Source organism: Meleagris gallopavo, chromosome 4 (assembly GCF_000146605.3).
Source record: "Meleagris gallopavo isolate NT-WF06-2002-E0010 breed Aviagen turkey brand Nicholas breeding stock chromosome 4, Turkey_5.1, whole genome shotgun sequence".
In the NCBI taxonomy this organism is placed as follows: Eukaryota; Metazoa; Chordata; class Aves; order Galliformes; family Phasianidae; genus Meleagris; species Meleagris gallopavo.
The window spans coordinates 2,109,876-2,136,244 of record NC_015014.2 but is presented as its reverse complement, the minus strand read 5'-3'; the positions used below and the strand labels follow the sequence as shown (position 1 = coordinate 2,136,244).

Here is a 26,369-nt window from a genome sequence, read left to right as displayed (position 1 = left end):
AAAAAAAAAAAACCTTTATGAACTGAACCTAAATTTGTCTTGGAGCCTGCATTTCAATTAAAGCAGTTGTCTGCATATCAATTCACACTAACAATGTTTTCTGAGTAATACAAATTTAGAGACCAATGAATTTCATTGCATTTGTGTCTTGCAATGACTGTAACTGTATGAATGACTTCAATATTCTCCTTCTTAAGTGCTAAAATACTACAAAGAATATTTAGATAACATACACTGTATTAAAACACAGTACCTATGTTTCAACTTCACTAAATATGTGAGTCTGTACTTTAGTCACACACTGCAGAAGCTTCTGCTATTGAGTTATAAGTCACGGGAATATACATATTGCAGTTTAGGGTCAGATTAAGAACACACATAATCTAATATCCTTTCCAAAATTGCTATGAAATCTCATTCACAATTTTTGCTTTACAGCCTCTTTGCAGCAAAAGGTGACTCAATTTAGCTATGAACCATGAAAAAGATTTCCCTTTGATGTTTTAAGTCTATTCCTAGCAATTCAATTCCAGTTTTTGCTCTACGAAATGTTGTGATTGCTCCTTGTTCACGTTTTTCAGAACAAATATTATTTAATAGCCCTGCTGGCCATTTCTGAGAGTAGGAGAGAATAAAATGTATTCAGGCTTCCTGAAAAAGCAGAGTCAAAACCATTTGCCCTGATTCCAGATTACCACTAATTTTCAGCTGGTAAGGGTAATGGACTGGCACAGGTGGCTACGTACACACACATCAACCACTCTCAGAACATTTTCTCATTTTAACAGATCCTTACAAGAAAAAACAGAGCAGCACATTATACTCAGGTATTCTATCAAAGAGATAGTCTATTTTTTTAAATCTAATATCGTGAAGTTAATGGTAAAATTGTTGTTGATAGGGGATTATTCACTCTTAGGAGTGTTCTTTTCCGGGGGAAAGCGTTTTTTCCTGAGAAACTCATCATGGAAAGTGCTTTGGACTCTTCTTGCTGACTGCCCTTAATTGAACAACACTGCAGCAGCATCGTGTGACAGCAGCATCGCTCCTGGGGGGGATCTCTGCCAGGCAATCCTGAGACGAGAGAAACAGCCAAGGTTATTTTTAAAGCACCAGAAGTAACTTAATCGTACCAACATAATCACCAATCAAGAATGCACAGCTTGCTATTAGTGACACTGATATCTTGTAAAATGAAAAGTAAGCTGCAGCTGATTATTTTTGATGTTCTCTTGCTGTAATGGAACAAGAATGTTATCGCAAATTCACAAGTTAGCAGATTGGTTCAAAATTAACATATTACTCACACGCATTATAGGACTTGTAAGTCAAAGAAGCAAGCAGTCTCCAGTCTCTAATATTCCAGATAGGGCTATGATTACTGTTTTACTGCCAGTGGTTTAAAGATCAAATTATTAACTTTTTAGAAATTAGCTTAACTCCTTAAAGATAAAATAGAATTTATTTCTGCAATAGTGTCCATGAATTTCTTCCTTCTGATTTCAACAAAATATATTACTCTTCTGTCATGATCTAATTTTTAAAGAAGTAATACTCTCACATACCTCCATAGATACATCATAGAATTTCTAGTGGTTCAAGTCTTGTCTCCGGACCCATCCAGCAAGCCAAAGGTCAGAGGGGGGTTGTCACGGTCATATAGCCCCAGAAACAGTCTTCTTAAGGAAGCAAAGATGATAAATCAGAGAAACAAATCAGATAAACCTGATTTAACAGGACTTCGCACTTAGAGAGTCCTGAAAAAACTGCTTGAATGAGGAGACTGAAAAGTAAAGTTAGCTTTTACTTCTGTCCTCCAGACACCAGCTCTGAATCACATTTTGTAGCAAAAGCTAAGACAATAAAAGCAGAGTTTAATGCTACTTGAGCTATGCTCTGCTGATACATTTACCTTTGGAAGACATCTAACAGCGTTATTAAGGTGATATTTCACGTGTTTAAGCGCTTCATTATTTCTGTTTTCTTAACATACACACAAAGAAGGAAAGTGCTAAAGAAGAAGCACGACAGTACAAGGGCCTGATGCTGCGTGCTCTGCACAGAGCGAGAGCGATTCATTATCAGATGGAAAGAACTCAGGCTGCCATTCCACACCTCCTTGCTCTGCTGCTGGTCCTAGTGCCATGCTTACGGGCAGTTCCACTGGGGAGCATCTGCACCTGCAGAACAGCTCTGGGCTCTGATCTCCTGCGAGTGATGCTGCCCTCAGCCCTCCTGACCTCCTGCCCCCAGCTCACATCTCGCGCTGTTTGTTTTGGCACAACTGCTTCCCTCCCCCGAGGCCACATGGAAAATGAGATCAAGGAACTGATGCAAGTTAAAAATAAACAGGGATAAAAACAAACATTTACTGTGCGGTTAAGAAACAGTTGTTGCAGAGCGATGGGCAGACAGGGGTAGGCAGGCAGAGCAGCTGAAGCTGTTGGAGAAATGAATGGCATGTGGCATCGGCCCAGTGCTGGCGGCTCATGTTGGGTCCTGATCTCTGGACACTCTTCAGAGTGTGGGCTCCTGCACCAAACAGGTGCACACTCTGTTTGCCACTGGCTCTGATTAATCGAGCCTGGAGCTTGTTTTCTTTTGCTCTAGAAGGGGTCAGAAAAAAAGCCCAAAAAATTGTGAGGCAGGCACCCTGCTCCCTGTGCTGTCCCCAGCAAGTGCTTACCTCCAAGTATTTATTGCTATTTGCTCTTGCTTCTCAAGAGGAGATACACTTAGCAGACAAGAGATGGAAAGCAGTTCATGATTCTGAGTCTCTGCCTCTACCTTCTTAAGAAAACAGTGGGAATAAAGCAAAACTGAGAGGCGCGTTTGCATTTGCAGCAATGTTTGAAATTATGGTCTGTAACAGAACTTAAGCTTTCAATATTTATTATTTTCTCTTCCATAAATTAATATCTAGCACTCCACTTGAATTGGCTTGTCCATTTCAAGACAGAACAGAGAGCTGTTTATCTTTGGCTGAGAATTGCTGGCCTTAGGGCTCTGCTTTCTGAGCTGCTAACTGCTCCTGCACACCAGAAGCACCTTCAGCTCCCATGGAAATTAATAGGTTCTGCTATAGACACACATCCTGGGCCTGCTTTTGCTTTTTATTAAGAATTCACGAAATGGCTGTTCCAAGATAACACCAGCTGCAGTTGTTTATACTGGAAAGCTATTGCAGTGTTCCAGCAAAACTGGAACCAGGAACTCTTTGCTCCAGAAAAAGAAAATCCACACATGGAATTCATTTAAAAAACCTAACCAGAGCAATACTGAGTACAACTTGTGATGCTGGGTATATGTTTATACTGTACCGATCACGTTAAAGACATTCATCACAAGGCAATGTTTCTGACCCACTTTCCTAATTTTTGCCTCTCTGAAATCTTGCACAAAATATGTTAGCTAGATCTGCCAGAAGTGGTAATCCTAACCACCAACTTCAGCTGATCAAGTTATTGTCATCTAGAGGTTACTGCCTGGCCAGCAGCATGAACTGTGCTGTTGAGGGAGTGGGAGGACACCAATTCCTTAATGGATTTTATAAATCCAAGTAGCAGTTCCCCATTTACCCATGACTTGGTTCTATGTACTTTTAAAAAAGCCCTACCGGTACGTGTGGTTCCTGGGAAATGAGACTGCTAAGAGTGACCTGATGATTTATTTACATCAAAATAATAGAATGCGATGTTATATAATTAATATTTCAGCAGTAGCCATGAAGCAAAAGGAAAACTAGCCTCAGAGTTATTAGAATGACTATCATTCTTAGCACCCTCTCTCCCTCATCCATCGCTCTGGGAACATAACCACAGCTTTCTCCAAAACCTTGATCAAATAAATATGGCTTTCACTATGTCTAGAGAGTCAGTGCATCTGGACCAAGCAAGGCAGCATACTGCAGAGACTTCCAGTCTCCACAGAGCACAGGGTGCCAGCAGTGCCTCTCTTTATCTGATCAAGAATAGCCAGCTGAAATGCCTTTGCTAAGCCAAAACTGTAGAGAGGCAGTCCCTCAGGAGTCAAGCCAGGGTTTTTTTCCAGTGACAGATATATTCCATCTTCGTCCATATTAAAGGAACATTCTTAATTGATTTCTTTGTTTACTCTTTCCCTTATTCTGCAAGGAAGAATGGAAGTCTAAACTCCGCTTTCTGTATGACAAGTGTGAAAGCATTCTTTGCAGGGTATTAATCACACAGGGAGAAGCACTGAGACCATTTAACTCTCTATAAATTACAATTCTATTTCCACAGATTATCCAAAGACTGCTTCCTCTGAGGTCCGGACAAACAATAACACAAGAAATTAGTGAATATTCTTCTCCAGAAAGTGGAATGCACAGTCAAATGAGAGCTCACACTATTGGTGCAAAAAATAATAAACCCAGTGGAAAAATCAGGACATACATAGTTGCAGGCTATATTTTTTCTATCAGTAAAGTAGATTTATGAGTTTCCTTCTTGTTATCTCTGCACCTATGAAATTCACTGTCTCTGCAGTTGTGCCAATGAGATCGGGGGCTGTGTCATGAAATGGACCGGTGAGACAAACAGTAAAATTTCCCAGTCGCCTTCGGCTAATGGCGACAAACATTACAAATTAGCACAGTCCCATCATGCAGAGGCTGTGGATCCACACTGTGCATCAGTTGACAACCCAGATGAAAAAACTCAGGTGATCCTTCCCCTGCAGGCTGTGAGTGCTGATTGTACAACACTGGAAACGTGGGCACGGTGCTAAAGGAAACAGTGCATGGCCTATCCATGCTTAAAATGTGTTTCTAAGCTGAATTAGATGGAATCTGGTTTTAAAAGGCACCCTTCCTTGATAACATAATGCAGCCAAACAAAATCATCAGTCTTTATTGGGAGACTAACCTGACTTTTAATTGGGCTGGTGTGGTCTTTGCTCCAACTGTCTCTGCACATTGTGATCTATTTTCAGTTAATATGGATCCTGAGAAGACATATGGCTTGGAAACGAATCCCTTGCCTAGTAATAGGAGTCAAGTATTATCTGCACTTGAAAGTTCAACTGGATTAACATATAATTATAGAAGCTATTCTGGAATAAACACTTCACAGAAGGAGTTCCTTTCCATTCCCATTTTGCTTCATTTCTACTAGCTGCTTAGGGAGGAAACTCCATGAGGAAACTCACCCTTTGTTTTGCAACATTATTTTTATTTTCTGCCCCCTACAATACTTTGGAGAATGTTTTTATCCTCCCTCAGATCGGATAAACATAGCTTTATTAGCTAAAGCAGCAACATAAACATCAGCAGACCAGCAGGGAATTGATTTCTTTACCAGCAATGAAATCGTCCAGCACCATCAGTGGCTGCTCCAGTAGGAGACTGTGTCAGCACACTTCTGGTGGTTTGTCCTTTTAACAAAAAATGTGGCTTGTGGCTTCCCCAGAGGCCCAAACCACACTGTGCTCGATGATCTCTTTCTGTGACGGAGTTTCAGGGATGAGCTTCCAGTGTAAAAGGAACTCTGGTTGAAGAGCTGCCTTCTCCTGTAGCCATTAAATATTTCTAGATATTTCTAGCATTGGTTTATTGTTTTTTTTTCCCCCACAAATGTACAACAGGTTCCTGAATGATGTTTGTCCTAACAAAATCCCCCTTATAGAGGCAGTGGGGGAAATGGTACAAGACTGTCCCTTCAGTCAGTGGTGATCTTCATAACTGAATCATACTAAATTTGCAGTACTTTTTGAAGCTATAATCAAAATGTGTTGTAATAACCATTAAGGTAGACGCTGCTTTTATCTGCTGACAAGATATAACAGCCTTCAGCTTGGGCGGTAAAAATATCAATACTAATCCCAGGCTGTAAATTGATGCTACAGGGATTTTGGTGATTTATGAGTTTCCATGACACTCTTGTGCCCTGTCTGCACAGCTGAGAGACACAGCTTGCATTCGGGTGAAGTTTCCATCTATCTGAGTCACAAAAGCAGTTTTCTAAATACTTGGTTTACTTATTTATATTTAGTCAATACGGTTCACAGCAGCATCTTATGAAGTTCATGGCACTCTTTGCTAAAAGCGAAATTGCCTCCATTTTATGGGCTGTGAAATTGTGCTGTGGAGGCTACTGGCAATCAAATGCTGAGGTCAGATCTGCCTTTGCGTCCACTCTCTTGCTTCTCTGGCTGCCTGGGAGCTGTGAAGCCTTTCAGCCAAATGTCCCATTTAGAATCATATTCATAAAATGGCTCAGGTTGTAAGAGATCTTATAGCCCAGTTCCATTCCCCTGCTGTGGGCAGGGCTGCCCCCACCAGCTCAAGCTGCCCAAGGCCCCATCCAGCCTGGCTCTGAGTGCCTCCAGGGATGGGGCACCTCCACTTCTCTGGGCAGCTGTGCCGGGGCCTTACTCTCTGAGTAAAGATTCCTTCCTAACATCTAACCTAATTCTCCCCTTTTTTAATTTGAAGACATTCCCTCTCATCCTGTCACTACCAGATGGTGTAACAAGTAGTTCCCTCTCCTGCTTGTAAGTTCTCTTCCAGTACTGAAAGGACCTGGAGGCCAAGGACGTGGAGCATGGGTTTGATTAGCTATTCTTGTATTGTCCCTTTTGGATTTGCACCTTCCCAGCTGGAACAGCATTTCGCTCTATAAACTCAGACCCTTCCTTAATTGTACACTGTATCTCCTTGTAGGCACATCTCTGAATGACCTGAAAAATATCACTTAAAAATCACTGCACTTCATTATTTAAAGTGACATTGTGCTCAATGACACTTTAACTTAACAATGAAGTCAATTATGATGAATTGAAGCTACTTTAATTTTGGATTAGAAAGCCTAACGTGACTTAATTTAGTAAGCTAAAGCCATTTTAAATTCGTATCTTCCAACGTGTGATCATTTTCTGAACGTTTGCATATGTAAAAGAGAAATCCAATTGAAAATAACAAGAAGTTGTTTAACCAGAAGCAGATGGCTAATTTTGTTCCATGCCATGGCCCTTTTTCAATAGTCGTGTTCTTAGGGCAGGAAAAAGGAGTATTTCAGTGAAAAAAACAAACGTTTATAACCCCCACTCCAGGGGACACTAACAAAAGGAACAACAAGTAGAAAGACCTTCGAAGTGGAACAACGACATAGCTGGTGCACTGGAAGCAAGATAAAGGAAAATAAACCATTCTGAAATGGGTGAGAAACAGAAACAACCTGAATAATTATTTTCTGTCTTCACAAGGCCCGGATGCTATACGTGATCACAGAACAAGAAGGCCTGAGCACACTCACTACATAGGATCAACATCTCCGGCAATAGAAGGTAGCAGTGATGCTGGCTACTTGTGGCGGCCGGCCTCCTGCTTCTCATCCCCACTGCATCGCCGATGTCAGTATGCCACAGAAATCGGGTGGGGAGTGAGAGAGCTCAGCTATTTCACCTGGAGAAATCTCCAGAGCGGAGCGCAGATCAAGGTAAGGAAGACTTCATAGCCCAAAATACCAGGGTGCCAGAAGGCAGAACAAAGCACAGCTCTGTTTTCTATTTTCATCCTGCATCATCACCAGGGCAGAGATCATTCACAGGCTAAGCAAGGAACGAGGGAGAACTCAGCTCTTTGATTATCAGCCTGCAGAAGCCTCAAGTTATATCTTTGTAAGGCTTTGCTTGAGAGTGTGCGATCTAACACGCCGCAAGCCTCTGGTATTTGTAGTGATCCATAAAGCCAATTAAAGCTTCCTGGACAAGGACCTGGTAGAGAGGACCCATCCCACATGGACAGAGGGGTCAGGGTTAGGTGCCTTTCTCTGACAGCCCAAAGAGATGTGCAGCCCTGTCAATAGCTGTTGTGTTGACCATCATCTCCTGCCATTACTCAACAAACATTTACTGCTGAAATCAATCTGGAGCAAATCAGAACTTGTGAAAACACAAACAAGGGTGTAAATGCATTATACACACGCATAGCCTAGATGTATCAGCATATGCGAGTTCTACCTAAACACTAGTTTTGTGGTATTGCTTTTCAGAATTCACTGATGTGCAGTTGAATTCTCTTCCTTCTTAACAAAAAAGGGCACTTTAGCACCTTTGCATTGAGCAAATCAGAATCCCAGGCACAGAGGTGAGACTCACCTGTAGTTCCCCGTGTCCTCCTCGCTCCCTTCTTACAAATGGGAGTGATGTGACCCTTCCTCCAGTCTGCAACCTCACCTCACCTGACAGCCGTAACTTTTCAAATATGATAGAGAATGGCTTAGCTGCCACCTCAGCAGCTCCTTCAGAACCCTGGGCTGCACGCCATCCGGCCCCATAAACTTGTACACATTCAGTCTCATGAGGCAGTCTCAGATTTGCTCTGCCCTTACAGTAGGGAGGGGTTTACTCCCCTGATCCCCAACTAGAGGTTTAGGGATGCAGTGCTCAGGGATGTGAGAAATACTAGAATCCTGGCTGCCAGTGAAGACCGAGGCAAAGAGCTCATTCAGTACCTCAGCCTTCTCTTCATCCATTGAAGCGAGTTCTCCTTTTACATTTACCAAAGGAGGTACACTCATTTTGGCCTGTCTCTTCTGGACAACGTATCTGTAGAATGTCTTCCTATTGTTTTTCATCCCTCACCAAGTTCAGTTCTGCCTGAGCCTTGGCTTTCCTGATCCCACATCTGCAAGTCCAGATGGCATCCCTGTATTCTTTCCAGGTGACATGCCCTTGTTTCCAAAGTTTGCACGCACCTTTCTCTGCCCTCAGTGTGCCTTGCCGAGCCACACCAGCTTCCTACCTTCTCTGCCCGCTTTCTTATTCAGAGGGACGGGGAGCTCTTGTGCTCTCAAGAAGGCATCCTTGAAGAATAGCCAGCTCTCCTCAACATCTTTGTGTTTAAAGACAGCATCCCAGGGGATCTTGGCCAACAATCCACTGTACAGCTTAAAGTTTGCTCTTCCAAAGTTCAGGGTCCTGATGCCACTCTTTGCCGGACCCACATCCCCCGATGTTAGTCGTAGGAAGTAGCAGCTATTTAGGAAAGAGCTGTATGATATGAATATATATGAATAATATAAAATATAATATATATGAATAAGTATATCCCAAAGGCAACCCTATGTGCCACCACACAGTGTAAATTCCAGTAGTAGAGCCAGGAGACTTTAGGTTTCCAAGTTTTGGAAGAAGCTCCATAAAACTTCCTGATACAGCAGAGGGGCAAACAGTGATCTCCTTCCTCTGGAGGGGACAGCGTGGAGATGGGGGAAAGGTCAGGTAGGGATTAGGAAAAGGTTCTTCAGCAGAGGGCAGCAGGCATGGAACAGGCTCCCAGGACAGTGGGCACAGCCCCGAGCTGCCAGAGTTCAAGAAGTGTCTGGTCAACACTCTCAGAGATACAGTCAGATTTTTGGGTTGCCTGTGCAGACCCAGGAGTCGGACTCCGTGATCATTATGGATCCCTTCCAACTTGAGAGAACCTATGATTCTAAAAGACCGCCAAGAGCTGAGCTTTGCTCAGCTGATCCCAGACCCTCCTGCCTTGCCCCCTACCTCCCCAGGTGGCACAGAACAGTTAGGTACTGCAATAGAACAGGGATTTTCCTGCAGCAGCAGTCTACTAACAAAGTGAACTCTCCCATATAGAGTGAACTTTCGAGTACTGAACAGGCTGGATTTTTTGTTTGTTTTTAATAATTTACAGATTTTATAGCCTACTTTATATGCCAAGTAGGCTTTCTGTAGTACAAAAGTGGTTCAGAATCATTTTTGTCACATGAAATCAATAGCAGATATAGATTCCAGCTCTCTCAAACATCTAAGCGTTTGTCAACACAGAATAATAATAATAAAAGTCATCAACCTGCATTGTTTAGTTGCAGTAAATAGCTTTTAGAACAGTTTAATGGAAAAATAAAGCTTTTAGTTCATTAGTTACCCTACAATCTTAAACCAATTTTAGCTAAAATCCAGTGCTTATGCTTTCATTTTCCTTTATTTGATACAAGCACTGTGGAGACCCTCTAAGCAAGCACATCTAAGACAACCAGCCTCATCAGATTAAGGCTTTCAGACATGTCATACAAAATGCCAATTCTTAACTCACAGTGCTTCTGCCGGAGTTAACACCCCCAAATTTCTGAAAAATGAAAGCACGTTACATGCTGAACAATGGCCTTAATGTTGTCACCATAGAGATGACACTTTGCAGCCCTTATTTATATCTCCTTAATTGCACCAAACAAATGCACTCTCTTCTTAGACAAATGCTTTTGGTTTCTTGGGGGTGATTTCTCTAGATGATGTTTAAAATAATGCCTTTGTGAAGACATAAAGGTTATTTTGTAGTACAGGGAACTTTTCAAGATAAATAATACAGTAACATTTCTGACAGAAGAAAGACAACAATCAGCTAGAACAAATGCAAAGGGAATTCTTTAGTTAAAATGATCAACAGACAGCACAGATACTCCCTTTGTCTTTGCAAAAAAGAATGAAAGAACCCATTATTTGCATGCGGCCAATGAACTTCAAAATACAGAGAAGGAAATATTTTGGCTAAACAAAACCAAAAATATTTTTCTACTGTTGGAAAACCAAAATCACTCATTTTTACTTGAAAACAAAACAAAAAAATAACATTTTGAAACAGTTCTCACAACGTTTTTTTCCTTTTTTTCCAATTATATCTGTTGGGTTTTTTTGGTACAGTTCTGCTCTGCTCTTTTGCCTCTTAAGGAGAGCTGTCTTTTGTGCCATGCAGCCTTGCTGCACTAAGTTCTCACGCAATTACTACAGCGAAGCAACTTCCCCCTCAGCTACATATCATACACATTCACAGTTCAGCTTCAGACCTTATGAGTACTAAGGAAATCTGCGTATCACGTAGCTGAATGGGAGATGCATCTGCTAGTCACAAACAGGTGTGGAGCTTGGTTTGTTATGTCTAATTGCAGTCATTTTCTACACCTGTTTCCTGATCAGCCCCAGGCTAGACCCAAAGACTAACAATCCCCTTAGTTTGTGTTTTGCCTTTTTTTTCTTTCTTGACTTTTAATCCAGTTTATTCTTTTTGAATTGTCCTTGCTGCCATGACAGCCACGTCCACAAACTCAATACCCCTTAAAACACTGATTTGATAATACTGTACCAAAAAATAGCAACCCACGTCCTTCTGCAGTGATCAGCCATCTCCTGAGATAGAGAGCTTTGCAGGGTGACCAAAGGCCAAATCCATCCCAGGAGACAAACCAACCACTCCGTAACCCTCAATGGCCACAGCAGAAGAGAAGAACTGAAAACAAATACCTTGTATTTGGAGCAAGTAGCAGCTGATTCAGCTAGCAGATCCTTGCCATCATCACTGTAAAAGTGTCATTACTGCAACTGCTGGATTAAATATGCTTAATAGCTTCTAATTTCAGAAGCTGGTTAGCCTGTTGCTCTGGCCTTGTGGTTCACCAACACTCCTTGATCCTTGATGTAGCTCACACTTTCCCTAAAACAGCTATACTGCTTCTCCAGATATAGAAACACCATCAAGGGGCAGGTGGCAATGGGGACTCATGCTCTTGCCCCCCACAGCAATATGAATTCAGCTGGTTTGTGATACCAGATGCTGTGTGCTGCACCACAACTGGTGCAGATGGGGTGGATATGCCTGGAGGATTTCTGTTCTTCAAGATGTCCTAGGCAAGGGTAACCTGGGAGAATCAACCTCCCCAAAGCAGGAGTCACCTCCCTTCTGTGCAAACAGTACAGAAGGATCAAACCTAATTAAAGTTTTCACAGTAATTTGGTGCTGCTGCTGCTTTTACAAGAGTCTGCACACTGCTTGTGTCTTCCAGAGAAGCCCACAGAATGGCTTTGGTTTATCTCCTCTGGCATCTCTGATACAGAAAGCTGCCACATGCTCCCCTTATCTCTCTACATGCCTTATCGGGGAAGAAAACACCCTGCAAAAAAATGTTACTCATAGTGACCGTGGTGATAGGTGTCCCCACTGCTGCAGCCTGAAGCCCCTGGGGCAGGAAGAGGGGTCGTGTCCTCCTCTCAGCCACAGACATACTGTAAAGCTCCAGTCCATCTCAGCAAATGGGATAAAGTTGTGTGCTGGAGTCTGTGCATCAGTGCCTATACAACTGTCTCTATGCAGTGGTTTTAGTTGGGCTGCAACACCTCCCTGCTCTCATACAAGCCTGACAGGAGATCATCCACCCCCCTACAGGGTGGATGCCGCTGGCAAATGTGCTGTGCCATGCTGCTTCTCTCCCCAAGGCAAGTGTAATGCATGTGGCTATCTCACTCAGCAAGTGAAGTTTGAAAAATAACTTCTTATTGATGAATCATGACATACTTAGCAGTGATACCTGCTGTCCTATCTGCCTTGTGCCTCATGATTGCAGAGGCAGTTTGTCACGCACTTTTGGTATTATCCCTTCTCTGCTTCTGAGTTATGGCCACTTGATGCATTTTAAAACAATCCTTTACCTTTCCAACAACTGTTCTTCTGCTTAAAAAAATAACAACAAACAACTGCAGGGCGACATTTCTCTGAGTGACATTTTATTACCTTTCTAGATGACTCTTTCCAAAAATTTGAAGGTGTCAAACCGCAGCCAAGTTCACCATCTCTGCAGTATATGCACAATATGAAAGCAAGAGATGATTGTTATTTTCCACTATCTCTGTTCCTTTGTCACATCTCCAACTAAATGGACCTGGTCCTACAGGAGAACAATACCTTAAGGTTAACATTGTACATAATTTGATTCTGTTTCTCTTTTACAGAGAGGACAGATCTGGCAGGCTGCTGAAGATCAAGCAACACACCGATACCAAAGTCCATGGTAACCACTTATTAATTATTGAAAATATGTTCTAATTGCTACTGTATAAGGATGTTCTTCAGGAACACCTGGAATAGGCAAGTTATTGGCATATTTGATTTTGAAGCTTAACAGATCTAACATAAATTTACTGCTGGCAACTTGCAGAAACCATTGAGAATGCAATGTTCAGCTAACATTTTGTCATAAACCAATAAAAGTATGCCAGCATTGAAGTACAATGCATTTCAAGCAGCTAGAAGAGGTCTCAGGGGAATATTTAATCCCCTTTGAAGAGAGAGTCCTGTTTCACAGAAGCTCATTTAGTTTTTGATGAAATTTCTCCAGTTACTTTCATTAATACATCTTGAAAGAAATCACAGGTTTATAAAGTGATGATTAGCAACAATCATCTTCAGCTGAGAATTTGTTACAGAAATTGTAAAGTGACTGCAGAAAAAGCCCTTACGGGACTGGCAGAGTTACTCCAGCAAAACCATGCATGTGAAAAGAGATTGCATTGTGCTAGCAACACATCAGACTTCAAGAGGTTCACCACAGCCCAGAGCTTTGACTACTGAGGCATTCATAATGGCGTCCTAGGTTAAAGATGAAGAGGTGAGAAGGACTGTGGGCATATGGAGAAAGAGAGCTCAAAGGGTTTTGCTTCACCTCCTCTCTTTCTCCCTGGAATTTCCCACTGGAAAACAGAGTATTAACGAGTGCAAGGCAATGAACTTCAGTAGAAAACAGGAAATGCTTAAATTCCCTATAGCTGGCCTGGGAATCAGTGGGGGATGACTGAAGTACGTCTTCCCACAGTGGGTTGCCACACATGCCACCTGCTCCCGGGGCTGCCCTGCCCCTGCTCAGCAAAGTAATGGGCTCTGCTGGCCTCAGGTGCTGGGGCAGCTCCTCTGAGCTGATCTCAGAACCTCTGGTGTCAGCAGCACTACCAGGAACAGATGAGCCAGCTGGTCTTCGATAGCTATCATCACTCCCTACACTACAGCATGGCTATGCTTCCCATTGCACCAGGATTACGAAACCTTGAGGAACTGGCTGCTTATTTTGGTTATTACAGCAGCGTGTTGTTGAAACTCTCGTAGGCTGGTGACAAGCTGCAGCATCAAAAAGGCCACCACAAAATCTTGGATCCCATCGCTGCAGCTTTGCCGGTGCTGTAAAGCACTCATAAAGCATGTGTCTTATTAAGCACTCTGAAAGCAATCCTGGTTTAAATTGATTGTTGATCAAAGAAGCAGCAGTTTGCTGTTGGGGAATGCTTTATTTGCTTTTCATCACAGGAAGGTGAATAAGTAAACAAAGACACCCAAGTTGGAACCAAATAAATTAAATGCATTCAATTAGCTAATGGAATGTATCACCAAGGGGGGCTCTTTTGGAAAATTCAATTAGCTTTTTCTGATGCGCTGGGATTCTCATTAACACTATTATTTTTTTTTTTTAAATACTCTCTGTAATATACAGGCGAATAACTTTCAACAGAGCCTTTTTCCTGCCTTTCCCATACCTTTCAGACCCAATTGTCTTCAATCTTACAATCAGTACTAATATGTGAAAAACATTTTTAAGCTAAATAACTGGCAAAGTTCACGAGTACAAGGAACATATTTCAGATTTTTCTAATGGAACAGGGTGTTCTCAGAGATCAGTTTCAGGAGTTGTTGCATGATTTAGTACCATTGCTTAGAGAAAGGCTTGACTCAGGCTCGCCAGTGCCTTTTCATGGAAGAATAACTAAAAAAGAAAGTTGGAAGATGTATTTTTCCTATGCAGAGCTGCCCTCGTAGTGTTGTTCTGGATGAGCTCCATCCCACTTGCATTAGTTAATTAAGGGGAGTGTGGCATTACTTGAGGTTACGTACAGAGTTGCCAGGCGTACCTCCTTGATGGTGCCACAGTGGTGTTCTCTGTGTGGTGTGGGGCTGCAGGCATCCCATCCCCTTGCACTATCCTCACTACAATTCTGTAGAACCTCAGGTCAGGAAAAGCAGTGCATGATCACAAAAGTCTATAAAACCCCACCTGGTCCTTCCCAAAGAGACAAAAGAAGGGCTGAAATTTCCCGTGAGTACAGTTCTATTCAGCACATGTGTTTTCAGAAGGAGCTCCTTCCTCTTTGCAAGCGTGCCTGAGCTCACACCAAGCACGTGGTGACAGGTCTCAAATGCCCCCTGGTTGAGCTGAGGAGAATACTGGAGGAAGGATGGAGAGGAACTCATCTGCCCCATGGAAAATCCAAAGCCTGCATTAAAGATGGCTCAACAGCAGGAAGCAGATATCCTGGGCAGGATTGAGAAAGAGCTAGCTGGGGACAAAAAGGCACTTGGGCCAAAAGCATTTCTTTCCTAGGCAAGCAAAATAGCCAGGTATACAGATGGAGCTCCAATATCTTGATACTCACGTGCTTAAATTCAAGTGCTTTGCTGGATGAGATCTGGCACGCCCTTATGTAAGGAAATTATTTTTATCTAGCCTAATAGAGGCTTGAATATTTTGAGAACTCATAGATCTCATTGCTATGGAAACTAACTCTGTATCTTGAGGTCAATCTTGTTATCTCCAACTTGCAGAGTCTGCATCAAATCTACAAAAAAAAAATAAAAAAATAAAAAAGAAAGAAAGAGAGGAAAAAAGAACAAGTCTAGCTGTATGTGCTGTTTCAACCCCACTCCTTGCTGCCCTTGTCTCACTTCTGTAGCCAAAAGCAGCCTGTAGGGCAGAGAGGTTACAATATTGGCAGTTCAGTGCCAACTGGAAGTTTGGGAACTTATGCTGTTAGCACAGACAATCAATGCAAAAGATCAAGCATGCAAACTGGGCTCATCCAGGGACGAGCATCCCCGTGGGAAGGCCTTGCCTCATACAGATGGGCTCTCCTTTGTTGAATGACCAAGCTGGAATGCTCACTGATGCTCCAAAATGCCAAACAACCCCAATCCATAGATTTACAGCAGGAGCATTGCTTGTCTTTTTTTTTTTTTTTTTTTTTTTTTTTTTTTTTTTTTTGGTGAAAACTGCATGAATGAATGGAATTGCTGCCATGGGACCGATTCAGCTGGTGCCATCTGAGAGAAACAGATTGGCTCCATCTTGTGTCAGAATATCTGCCACATTGCAAAATTTGGGCTTTCCCCTCTCCCATTTGACTTTTCTCCTGCACCACTTCACAGCTACCCTCTTCTTACACTTTACCAGACTTAGAATTGTTTCAACTGGAATGTACTGTAAAGTTCTACTGTAAAAAAAATACATTAGGGTTTAGGCAAAAATAGTAAATTTTAGTTTATATAATCCCTAAGGTGTTTTTTTTCCCTCTTTCTGCCAAAAAAAAAGCAGTGCTTGTCATAAAAGTGAAATGTTTTCTTCCCAAATGCTAATACAAATACCCACTTGGTACATTTGTTTCTATGTTAATGCACTCGATATACTTTAGCACTTGATAAACGTGCTTCATCCAGGTGGCCTCAGCATCCACAGCTTGAAGAGAGTTCTGTTCACGTTCTTCTTTGCTATTTTTAGTTTTGTGTAATATTGACTTTCACCCTCTGCAGAACAAGGCTAATTAATCTCTTACATATGCTCAAAGTTGCTTTTTTGTTGGTTTTTTGTTTTTCCAAAAAGAAAATTCATATTCCTACTAAACAGTTGCAGAATATTTTTCTGGATTTTCCCCTCAGTATGGGTAAAAATCAATATCTCACTCTGCTCCTTTTTTATCCAAACCAAGTATTAGATAGGCAAGCACTCCAACTTTTGGAGAATCAGAGTCATGCAATGGTGAAAAACTAGAAGGAAGCATTTTTTAAAGGTTGAAGAGAATTCAGCTTTAACAGAAAAGGAAAATCCCACAAGTTTAATTCTTGTAATGGATGGCAGTGACACACGCTCTGCTTTCTGGGATGAGTATTATTCCATAAAGGAATGCAACATGAACCAGTAGTTAAGCTAGGACAGATGTTGCTGGAAATATTTGAAAGATGTTTACTTTATATTATTAGCAATCAAATATGCAGTGTTCTTGGGTAAGTCACCCTCATGACTTCCCACAAGACATAATATTTTCCTTGTTGGAAAAAGCAAATAACTAAATTGTAGGCAGCTTTTAGTAACCCAGACATTTTGGCCTGGTGATGTAGCTGCTGAGGTATCCACCAGCATCCCCAGCCCAACTGCTGCCCCAGCCTTGCTCCCCTTTTCCCTCTGCACATCAGAACGATTCCGTCATTCCCAGCCCAGCACTGCTTCTTTTCCCAATACCTTAAAAGAGGAACTGCCACCCTCAACTACCTGGAGCAAATTGTGCCTTCCTCCTGCAGATGCCCCTCAAAAATAACCTACTTCCACTTGCCACTTGCTCAGTGAGTCACTCTGAGCTTGAATTAAGATGCAAAAAAAAGAATTTTTTTTCTTTTTTCCCCTGATCAGGATGTGCAATTGGCACACATGGGGTTTCCCCTCATACAGATTACAAAGCTTTCAGCTACTACAGTAGAACTGCTGCAGTCTTCTCTGAGGACACACTTGTAGATAGCAAAAAATATCACTGCAGTTAATGTGTTCCTGTAAAGTTAAAGCTGATTTAAGACTGCCAACACTCTGAGTTGCATTAGTATAATCCCCTTTAACTAATCAGGTGTGAGCTGTATGTGGAACGTACCCAAACCCTCTATTATAGGGGGAAAAAAAAGACTGATCAGCAGCAAAGAGAGGGAGGTGTGAACCCTCCCTTCTCTTCACTCCTCTCTCCTTGCTGGGCCCTTTCACGATGGGGCCATTCCCTACCTTCAGGTCTTTTCTATATCTAAAATGTGCTTGCTGCAGTATGGCCACAGATTACTTTTCTCATCAGCCTGGGGGCACAGGAAGTGATACAGCTCTTACTGCAATCCCATTGACTTCAGGGGAATTGCTTCCATTAGGGCAAGCAAAATCAGAATGAATAAATGTCCTGTTCCTCCATTATTAACAGAGTTGTGCCATGAAGCCTATTGGAGCAATTAGATAGCTGATGATTGATTTAGCCCGTGCTCTGCTGTCCCTGGACATGTGGCAGGTTAAACTACATGTTTGTCTTCTCTCTTGGTATCCAAACTAATCCTCGGTGTGTATTGTTTTCCATCTCCCAACCCACCAGCACATCAGACAGAGTCTGCCCACTCCATCTAGCAGCAGAGCAGAATCACAGAATCGTAGGGGTTGGAACCTTGTGTTCAGCAGTGCAGGGCATCCTCCTCCTTATCCCAGAGCCTGCCAAGAGCCAGAACTGCTCTGGCAGAGCAGAGGAGGGGCACTGACAGAAAAACATTCTGCTCTTTGCTTTTACAATCCGTTTTGAAACAGATTGTAATTTTATTTTCTCTATCTCTTCCTGCTGGGAATTTATTTTCTCTAACTCCTCCTGTTGAGAAGCAAAGCACTCAAGCATTCAGGCACTCACAGGAGGACCTTTCACCCTCATTTTACAGATGTGAAAACCCCAAGTCCCAGAAACATGACTTGGCCTTGGACATAGATTTGATAGAGCCAGAAACAGATCCCAGCTGCAGAGTGCCATGTGAATACATGAGCAACAAGACCATCCCTCTTCCTCATCACTCCTTCGCATTTAATTTAGATGCAAACACAAAAAAGCTGCAAAACAAAGCAACACCACCACCACCCAAAGCCTCAGGCCCAGATCCATCATGAGTCAGACACACAAAGCTGCTCCCAAACTGCACCCAGCCATCACACAAGTGCTGGAGGAAATGCTGGCAGCTGCCTCCCTGTGCAGAGGCCACTCACACCTTGAAGACACTGCCCAAAGGGGCTGGGGTTATGCTGGAAAAGCAAGGGAAGGATCTTCTAAAGCCAGATACATTCTGCACCCTAAGCCCTGACCCGAGTCACAAACGCCACAAGGATTACTGGGCTCATCCACTCTTCTGTATCCCACTGTCTGCATTAATGGAATCGTCTATTTCATTTTTTCATTCCAGAAGTTACTGGTGTCAGCCTTTCTCCTTCCAGCGTTAATGTATTTTTCTTGCTCACGTCCTTTTAGACCAAAAGGAATAATTAATATCCCAATAATTACCATCTCACAGTTCTTTGTAATGGATAGGCCATTTACTTTAATCTCCATGGATGCACCCACCACTAACAGTAAGACTTGGGTGGTATCCTTTGATTCTTGCCTTGGAATTTAGTTACATCTCTCAGAGTGAGCAGCAGCAAAATGGTTCACAATGCAGCTGTGTTCAGAGAGGAAGGCAGCAGTTCCAGCTCCTGTCATACCTTGCTGTATTGCTCCCAAAGCTGTAGTTAGTTTTCCTACCTCATATTGCCAGCTGCACAAAAATTCATATTTTGGGCAATTTACTTATGTACAAGACATAGATTTTTGCTTTAAACGACAAGCAAAAAAAAAAAAAAGAAAAAAAAGTCATCTGTGCCTTCTGTCAATACATTCTCATTAAGGAACGAAGCTTCCACACTTCTGTACAACAACAGGGTTTTCTCTCCCCTTCTCACTCCCTGCCTCCAATTCAGAAACGTCAGGAATTAGAACTGCTGATGTTGTTCTTGCTGCAGGGCTACAGGGAAGTGAGGCTTTGCTATAAGCAGAAATGTGACCTGCAGATTTCTTAGCCTTCAGCTGAAGGAAATAGGATGTCGCCTCTTGCACAAAGGGGTTTCACAAAGGACTCACATAACCTGTTCTCTGCCACTGCTGGTTAATAGCACGAGTTTAAGCTGGAAACAAACGGGAAGGATCCTGTTGGCCTGGCTGAATTTTTTACTTCTTTCAAAGAGATGTGAAGAAAATATTGCAGCTCAGTTTTCTCCCTTTTCTCGGTAACTCCCAGCTTCAGGCTACCCTGTAGCAAAACAGCAGGAGCTGAGATCTAATATCTGCAGCAGCTGACTTACGCAGGGTACAACAAATCTTCTGCAGATTTGCAGAAGGGAATAAAGAATGACAACCAGCTCAGACCGTTTGCTCCCACTGCAGTCTTCACTCTTGTAAAAGGCAGTTCAATTTCATATAATCACAACAGCAAGCCGCCATAACAGAATACATTAAAAACACATTGGTTCAGTAAAAGTACACCGTTTCACCAAAGGTCATGCTTTCAGTGCTGAGGAGGCTGCTAGTCACAGCAAAATGCCAATACATCATATCGCAAAGCACCGACTTGCCTATTCCCTAACTGCCTCAGCTGCAAAAAATGAGACTAACAGTATTTACCTACCTCCTCAGATGCTGAAATATTCCGTCATAAATTAAAAATACATACTACTGAATATTTTAAAAGAGGAACGTGAAAAATAAGACATATAGCTCCACAGAGTGGATTATATATGAGAAATGCATTGTTAAGAGTCTCCTCAGGAAGAAAACAAAACAAAATGAAACAAAAACCAATAATCTTGGAAAAAATCCCAGTAACTATGCTGAAAATATTTCATTGGTTTTAGCATAATTGCACATAATGTTCCACAGCATTTATTTAGGACAAGGAGACTGGGCACTAAACTTTTAAGTATTTAACACAAAATAACATTTCTTCAGTTTCAGAAAGGCTCCCCTCCCTTTCCAAATGCCCACAGCACAGCACTGTGTTTCCAGCAAGTGTAAAGGTGTTTCCACAGATGGACACCTCTTTTGCATTCTCATCCACAGCTCCAAAGCACTATTTCCTATCAGGTTGTCCTGCTTCCTGCAAAGCTTCCAGCACCTACAGAAGGTGATGCTTATGCTACAAGAAAATTCACTTTTAACCCGGGGGTAAATTCATGGCATTATGTAATTGGAAATCTCTTACTGAAGAGCTCCTTGCCCATTTACCTCTTAGGCAGTTAGTAAATGAAGGAAGAGAATAGAGCTGGTTGCATTGACTAAATCTTAGTCTTTTTAAGAAGTCATTTGAGCTAAAAGATGTGTACTCACCAGTCCAGGCAGGCAAGGAGGAAAACAGTATGGCTTATGATATTTATTCTTCCCCCTTTTTCTCTTTTTATCCTGAGTGATATTTGAAAAGCAGCCCAGGTGTCTGCATGGCAAGCATTAGAAGCTGCTGCACCTGTCACCATGGCTCCTTTTTAAGGAACTACTTGTTGGTGATTTAAATCTTTTCCAACTACACCATTTCTTTAAAATGGCTGCTGGCGGGTGGGCAGCCTCCATTTCTAAAAGATTCAATGATAACTGATTGCTTTTATCTCAGAATTGGGAAACTGAATTACATTGCTTTCCCCTTCCTAAAAAGAAAACCTGTGAAAGGGTTTTGTTAGACATCACACCTTGCAACTCTGGACAAAAGACTTGAAATTTCTCAAGCCTGCCATGATGGTGCAGTTGTACTTCATCAGTTTCCACCTGACTCCTACAGCTCGAGGCAAGCAGGTCATTATCCTCAGGAGAAATCTGTAAGAATTCATCATATAAATGCAGCAAATATCCCCTGGCATTGCATGAGCTCCACGTTCTTTGAACAGCTAAAGGGCAGGGCAGGCCTCACAATGAGATGGTATGGAAACAATGTGAAGTGAGAGAGGGTGGCACTGAAGGTGGGAAAAGGTGAGAACAGGAGGGCCTCAAAACAAAAGCAGGAGCAGAGTATGGGGAAAAAGGCTGTAAGCCAGGAGGAGATAAGGCTGAAGGTGGAGAGGTAGAGATGGGAACTGAAAAAGTCTTCCTTTAATCAGTCCTTTCCCAAACACACTTTGGTTCAGAACCTGACAATCAACAGACAGTTCTTATGCCTCAACTTAGCACTGCCAGCAAACAGCTTTAGAACCCAACAGCGAAAAAGCAAGTACTCTTATCCCCCTCAATTCCTAACTGTAACATCACCTGCAACCTTACTGCTATTTTACTTTTTCCAATGTCATAAAAAATCTCTACTGCAGCAGCATTAAAAGTTGATTTTGTCTCATCTCTTAGCCCAGCTGTGGTAGGAAGGCAAATAATCAACCAAGAGTTGACAACCTAGAAATTACAGAATAAATAGTATGCAGATATGAATTTCTCATCCCGCTACAGGTTTATATGCATACATTTATCTTCAGCGTCAATCAAGCATCAAACCATGCAACATACACAAAAAGTTATAACAAATACCCTCCTACTCAAGGCAAGTTTGGAGGGAGAGATTTTGCTCCAAATGGCAAAATACTCAAATAAAAGCACTGATGATAACCACTACCAGCATGAGCTTTTAAATGGCTTATGAAACCAGGTTGATTCAGTAAGAAAATAGGTTTGGGGCTGGTTAGTTGAGATTTTTTGCTGGTTTTATGGTTAAGGATAGACAGATGGATAAGGATTTTATTATAGGTATTGGCAAGTCAGCGCTGCTGAAGGGCTGACACACGAAGCATTGACTCAAAGTTGGAACACCAGATTTTCATCAGCACTAAATTTAAGCAGTGTTTCTGAAATTGTAGCCTGGATTTGCCGCCACAGTTTGCACACAATCTACCTCAAAAGGAGGATAACCACAAAGATCAGGAATTACTGTGTCTTAAGTGAAAAGGATTAGCAAGGAACATTCATTACAAAGGAAAAGCCAGAACACTTGAGAAGCTCTGTGTGCAAACATGAACGCTAGGTTCTGCTCAAGGGTGCTTGCAAGGAGCACATCTCACATCGTTCATCAAAAAAATACCTGATTTTCTAACTCCACACTGAAAACTGTTGGCTTGGAAGTTCTGACCCAAAACAATCCAGCTGGAAATGAGTCATCTCCCCAGGAGTTACACGTGGGTGACACTTATCTTTGTTTCCTCATTTGTAGTATAGGCAGCCACTTCATTCCCGAAAGATCTTGTCTCAGCAGTTTCCCTTTTGAGACAGTACAGTAAGGGAAAGAGCTAAGTAATCTATTTGTGGCTGTCAAACAGTATACTGGAAACTGTATATGCATGGGCAGGTGCCTGAGAGAGCTGCTCAGCTATGCAATTTTAGTTATGCCGGGATGAGCAGGGGGAGAAAATGCCATGGAGAGGGCAGAGCTAGCAAAGAAATGCTTCTGGTCAGTGAGAGAATAACTTGATCAGTGTGTGCCTGTGCAGAACGACATCTCGTTGCTAACACAAACGATATAAACTTTTACCATTAATACCACTTCATCTTCAGTAATTAAACATCTCTCAAGAGCATCTCCTTTCATTGAAACAGGAGGTCCTTCTATACGTGCCCCTACCTCTCCACTTCTAGCGTGGAACCAACAGAGAGATCAGTGGGAGGGCTTAGAAAAACAAGCAGCAAGCAGCTGCAAAGAAGGTTCGTGCTTTCCTGACTGATCGCGGCTTTTGGTCGGGAGGCATCAGGAACAAGGCAGGTTTGGAAGCTCCCTGTGGCACGTGCTCAGCTCACAGTGCCTCTCCACACTCAGCAGTGCAGCTGGAAGCCATCAGCAACCCGGCTTGGGCTCATGACATCACTGCAGCACAGAATGCATTTTTCACATACTGAGGGAGCAGGGATGTGTCCTGCCAGCCGGGGGAGTTCGCTGTGTAGACTGAGCACGCTGCAACCCCTCTTTGGTTTTCTGAAGGGGCTGAGGCAGCTGCCCGTAAATTGTGCTTATCAGTGCTGTCAGCTGCTTTACAAAACGTGCAGAAATCACACAAAGGCTGGGTGGGTGGCTGGGAGGAAGGCACAGATTTAGCTGGGAGCCTTGGCAGCAATGCTGCGCTGCACATCACTGCAGGCAGGCTCATGGAAGATGTCTTAGTTTCAACCTGGACAGAGCTTTTTTCTTCATAGTGCCTGGGATGATGCTATGTTTTGGTTTTAGGAGAAAAAAATGCTGATAACACAGCTATGCTTCCAGTTGTTGCAGCGCAGGGCTGTATGGAGCCAAGGATGTTTTGCTTTTCTCAATTTCTTCTACTCTCATACCAAGGGGAGGGGGAGGCAAGGAGCTGGTAGGGGACAGAATCAGGACAGCTGAGTCAAATTGGCCAAAGACATATTCCATACCATATGACATCATACAAAAGGCAAGCTCTGGAAATGGGGGGAGTTCTCTCTTCCTTCTGTTGCACAGGGTCTGGCTGGGGATCAGTCAGCAGGCAGTGAGAATTGGCTGTGCATCACTTGCTGTATACAATCACATGTACATTTCTATAGCCATAACTAGTATCCTTTTTCTTTCTTCCCTATCACAGTAAATAGTTTTACATCAACTCAGGAGTTCTTTTTTTTTTTTTATTTTATTAATTCTCTCCCCCATCCCACTGGGAATGAGGGAGTAGACGACTGTATGGTGCTGAGCCACCTGCTGGGTTAAACCACAACAGCCATTTATCAAATGAATCAGCCCAGGACTCTGCCCTGCAGCTTGATGGAAGGCATGATGAGAGCCAGGCTGAGCAGCCAGTCCCTCACCTCATCATACCTTTGGGAAAGAGGCATTACAGTTGTTGAGAATTTTACATTGCACTTTACAATCCCCAGGCAGACAGAGATGGACAAAGAGCACAGATGTATCAAGCTGAAGGACCAGCTCTTGTGCCTCGCCTGCCTGTGCCTGAGAGCGCTGGGCTGCTGAATCAAGAGAGGGGCTGCATTTGGGGCTCAGAGTAGGGCAACAAACTGGAGCACCCTTACAACAGAGCACGTTGCTGGTAGCCCACAGCAAACAGAAAGAAGCTGTGTGTTAACGGAGGCTGTGGTTGTCCACCCAGTCCTTCTAAGAGCTGACACAGCAAAGTCCAATCTTTTGATTTCAGATACCACGAGGTCAAGCCTCGCTCATGACCTCTGAAGGGAAAAATACAGAGACCTGATCTTAAAAATAAATACAAGGGCTCTAAAGTTAAAGTGAAATCCTTATTTCTGCAGATCTTTTAGCTGTTTGCATCTGCCTACTGCACCTGGAAGAGCAAAGCAGAGAAGATATTTGCTTGTGCAGATTTGCATTAAGATATCAGAAACAAAAAGATCATACTCAGCAGTTCCAATAGGGAACATACTTGATTTTATACAACTGCATTTCTAGAAGCAAGTCTTAGTCAATAGTATGCAGTTTATGATATTGATAAGAGCATGCCATGTAAAAGTGTAGGAAGCAATATGATTTCTAGTGCACTCTCGCACAGGGCAGTTGCAGTGCTGTCTGCACTTCTACTTTGCAGTAGTCACATAGGAGTCAGCTGCTCAGCAAAGCAGCCAGGTCCTTTGGGTCTGAGAGACCTCTGATACCCTCCTGCCTTCAGAGTTAGGCTATCAACAGGCTTTCCTTTCAGTTTTAAGGCTTCAAAGTTCAGATGTGCAGCTGGTCACACTTACAGGCAGTTTTTAATTGTTTTTTTCATTGCACCAAGAAGCCCTGGGTGCCAGCAAGAGTGAAAGACAGAAGGCAGCTCTATTTCTGTTGCTGGTTTAAAGGCAACTTTTTAATATCTGCCAGCTAACTTGGGCAAAGGAAGTGAGGTGATTAGTAAATTACAGAAACTTCAAATTTGCTATGCTTAAAGTATAAGTGAAATAACACACTGCAAAAGGTACAAAGACTCGTTGTTTACCCAGTTGTGATAGCTGGGGTCTTGAGATTTAAGGCTTTGGAGTGCAGCCACATCCACTTGGGCATCATTTGACCTTGTTCCTAGCAGCCACTGCTCAGGGCTTGTGTGCTTCCTCGAGCTGTCCCTTCTTGTTATGTATTTTTCCAGCTGACCCCATTGATCCCATCTGAAGGAACTGAGCGGCTGCAATTCCTGGCATGGAGAAATATCAGACCTGACAAACAACAGCTGTAGCTCCAAAAGAAGTCGGAAGGCCTTTTAAGTGGTGTTCTCCCCCACCACCTCTCTGGGCAACAACCCTGCTAAAGAGTCTGTCCCATTCCTTCTTACAGCCCCTCTTTAGGTTCTGAAAGGCCCCTCTCCCAGAAGCCTTCTCCAGGCTGGGCAGCCTCAGCTCTCTCAGCCTGTCCTCATAGGAGAGGTCTGCAAAGGCCCATGTCTGTCCTGTACTGAGGACTCCACATCTGGATGCAGTACTCCAGCTGAGGCCTTACCAGCACAGAACAGAGGGGCAGGATCACCTCCCTGGCCCTGCCGGCCACGCTTCTTTGGATGCAGCCCAGGATTTGGTTGGCCTACTGAACTGCTTAGCTCATCTTCTCTCTCTAGAGACTTTACCCATCTCCAGGCAGGCAGCAGGAAGCCATTTTGCAGCTGCTGCACCTAACAGACCAGGAGCCTCCTATGTCCAGGGCACTGGCAGTCACAGCAGTCTCTCACTCCATTCCATGAGTCCCTCTGTTGGAAGCAGGGCCACAGGACACCCTCACAGCCACGAGACATTGGGCTGCACTGCCTCACCCCTACATTCCGACCCGTGCTCCACAGCCATCAGGAACAGGGTCACATGTGGATGTGCCCTGCATTTGTCTGAGCTTTACTGGTTGGAATGTTACCATGGTTAACAACAGCCATCCTCACAGTGGGCTGCAGTGTTAGCGAGGGCCTGGAGGGAAGCAATGAGGATGTATGTCAGTATGATACCCTAGATGTGCTCCAGTGGAGTAAGAATCAGCTCCAATACGATGT

At 43.0% G+C, this 26,369-nt stretch overlaps 1 protein-coding gene and 1 long non-coding RNA gene across 4 annotated transcripts in view; one reads left to right on the top strand and one right to left on the bottom strand.

Annotated features, from left to right (window-relative positions):
- Nucleotides 1–26,369, top strand: part of C4H4orf45 (chromosome 4 C4orf45 homolog) — a 43,433-nt gene that overhangs the window by 4,361 nt on the left and 12,703 nt on the right. Inside the window, exons 3-4 of the mRNA XM_019614440.2 lie at nt 7,225–7,457; nt 12,757–12,815. Coding sequence (XP_019469985.1) covers nt 7,225–7,457; nt 12,757–12,815 — 292 coding nt within the window. The remainder of the gene's footprint in view (nt 1–7,224; nt 7,458–12,756; nt 12,816–26,369) is intronic.
- On the bottom strand, nt 7–22,683 carry LOC104910503. 3 transcript variants are annotated; one of them, XR_793116.3, is made up of 4 exons: nt 22,475–22,683; nt 15,223–15,405; nt 1,566–1,679; nt 7–1,074 (listed from the first exon to the last, which is right to left on the bottom strand). It is a non-coding gene; the product is annotated as an uncharacterized LOC104910503 (long non-coding RNA). The 3 variants fall into 3 exon arrangements; XR_793117.3 differs by lacking the exon at nt 22,475–22,683 and adding an exon at nt 20,755–20,873 and having other exon boundaries at nt 1,566–1,676; XR_793115.3 differs by lacking the exon at nt 22,475–22,683 and adding an exon at nt 20,755–20,872.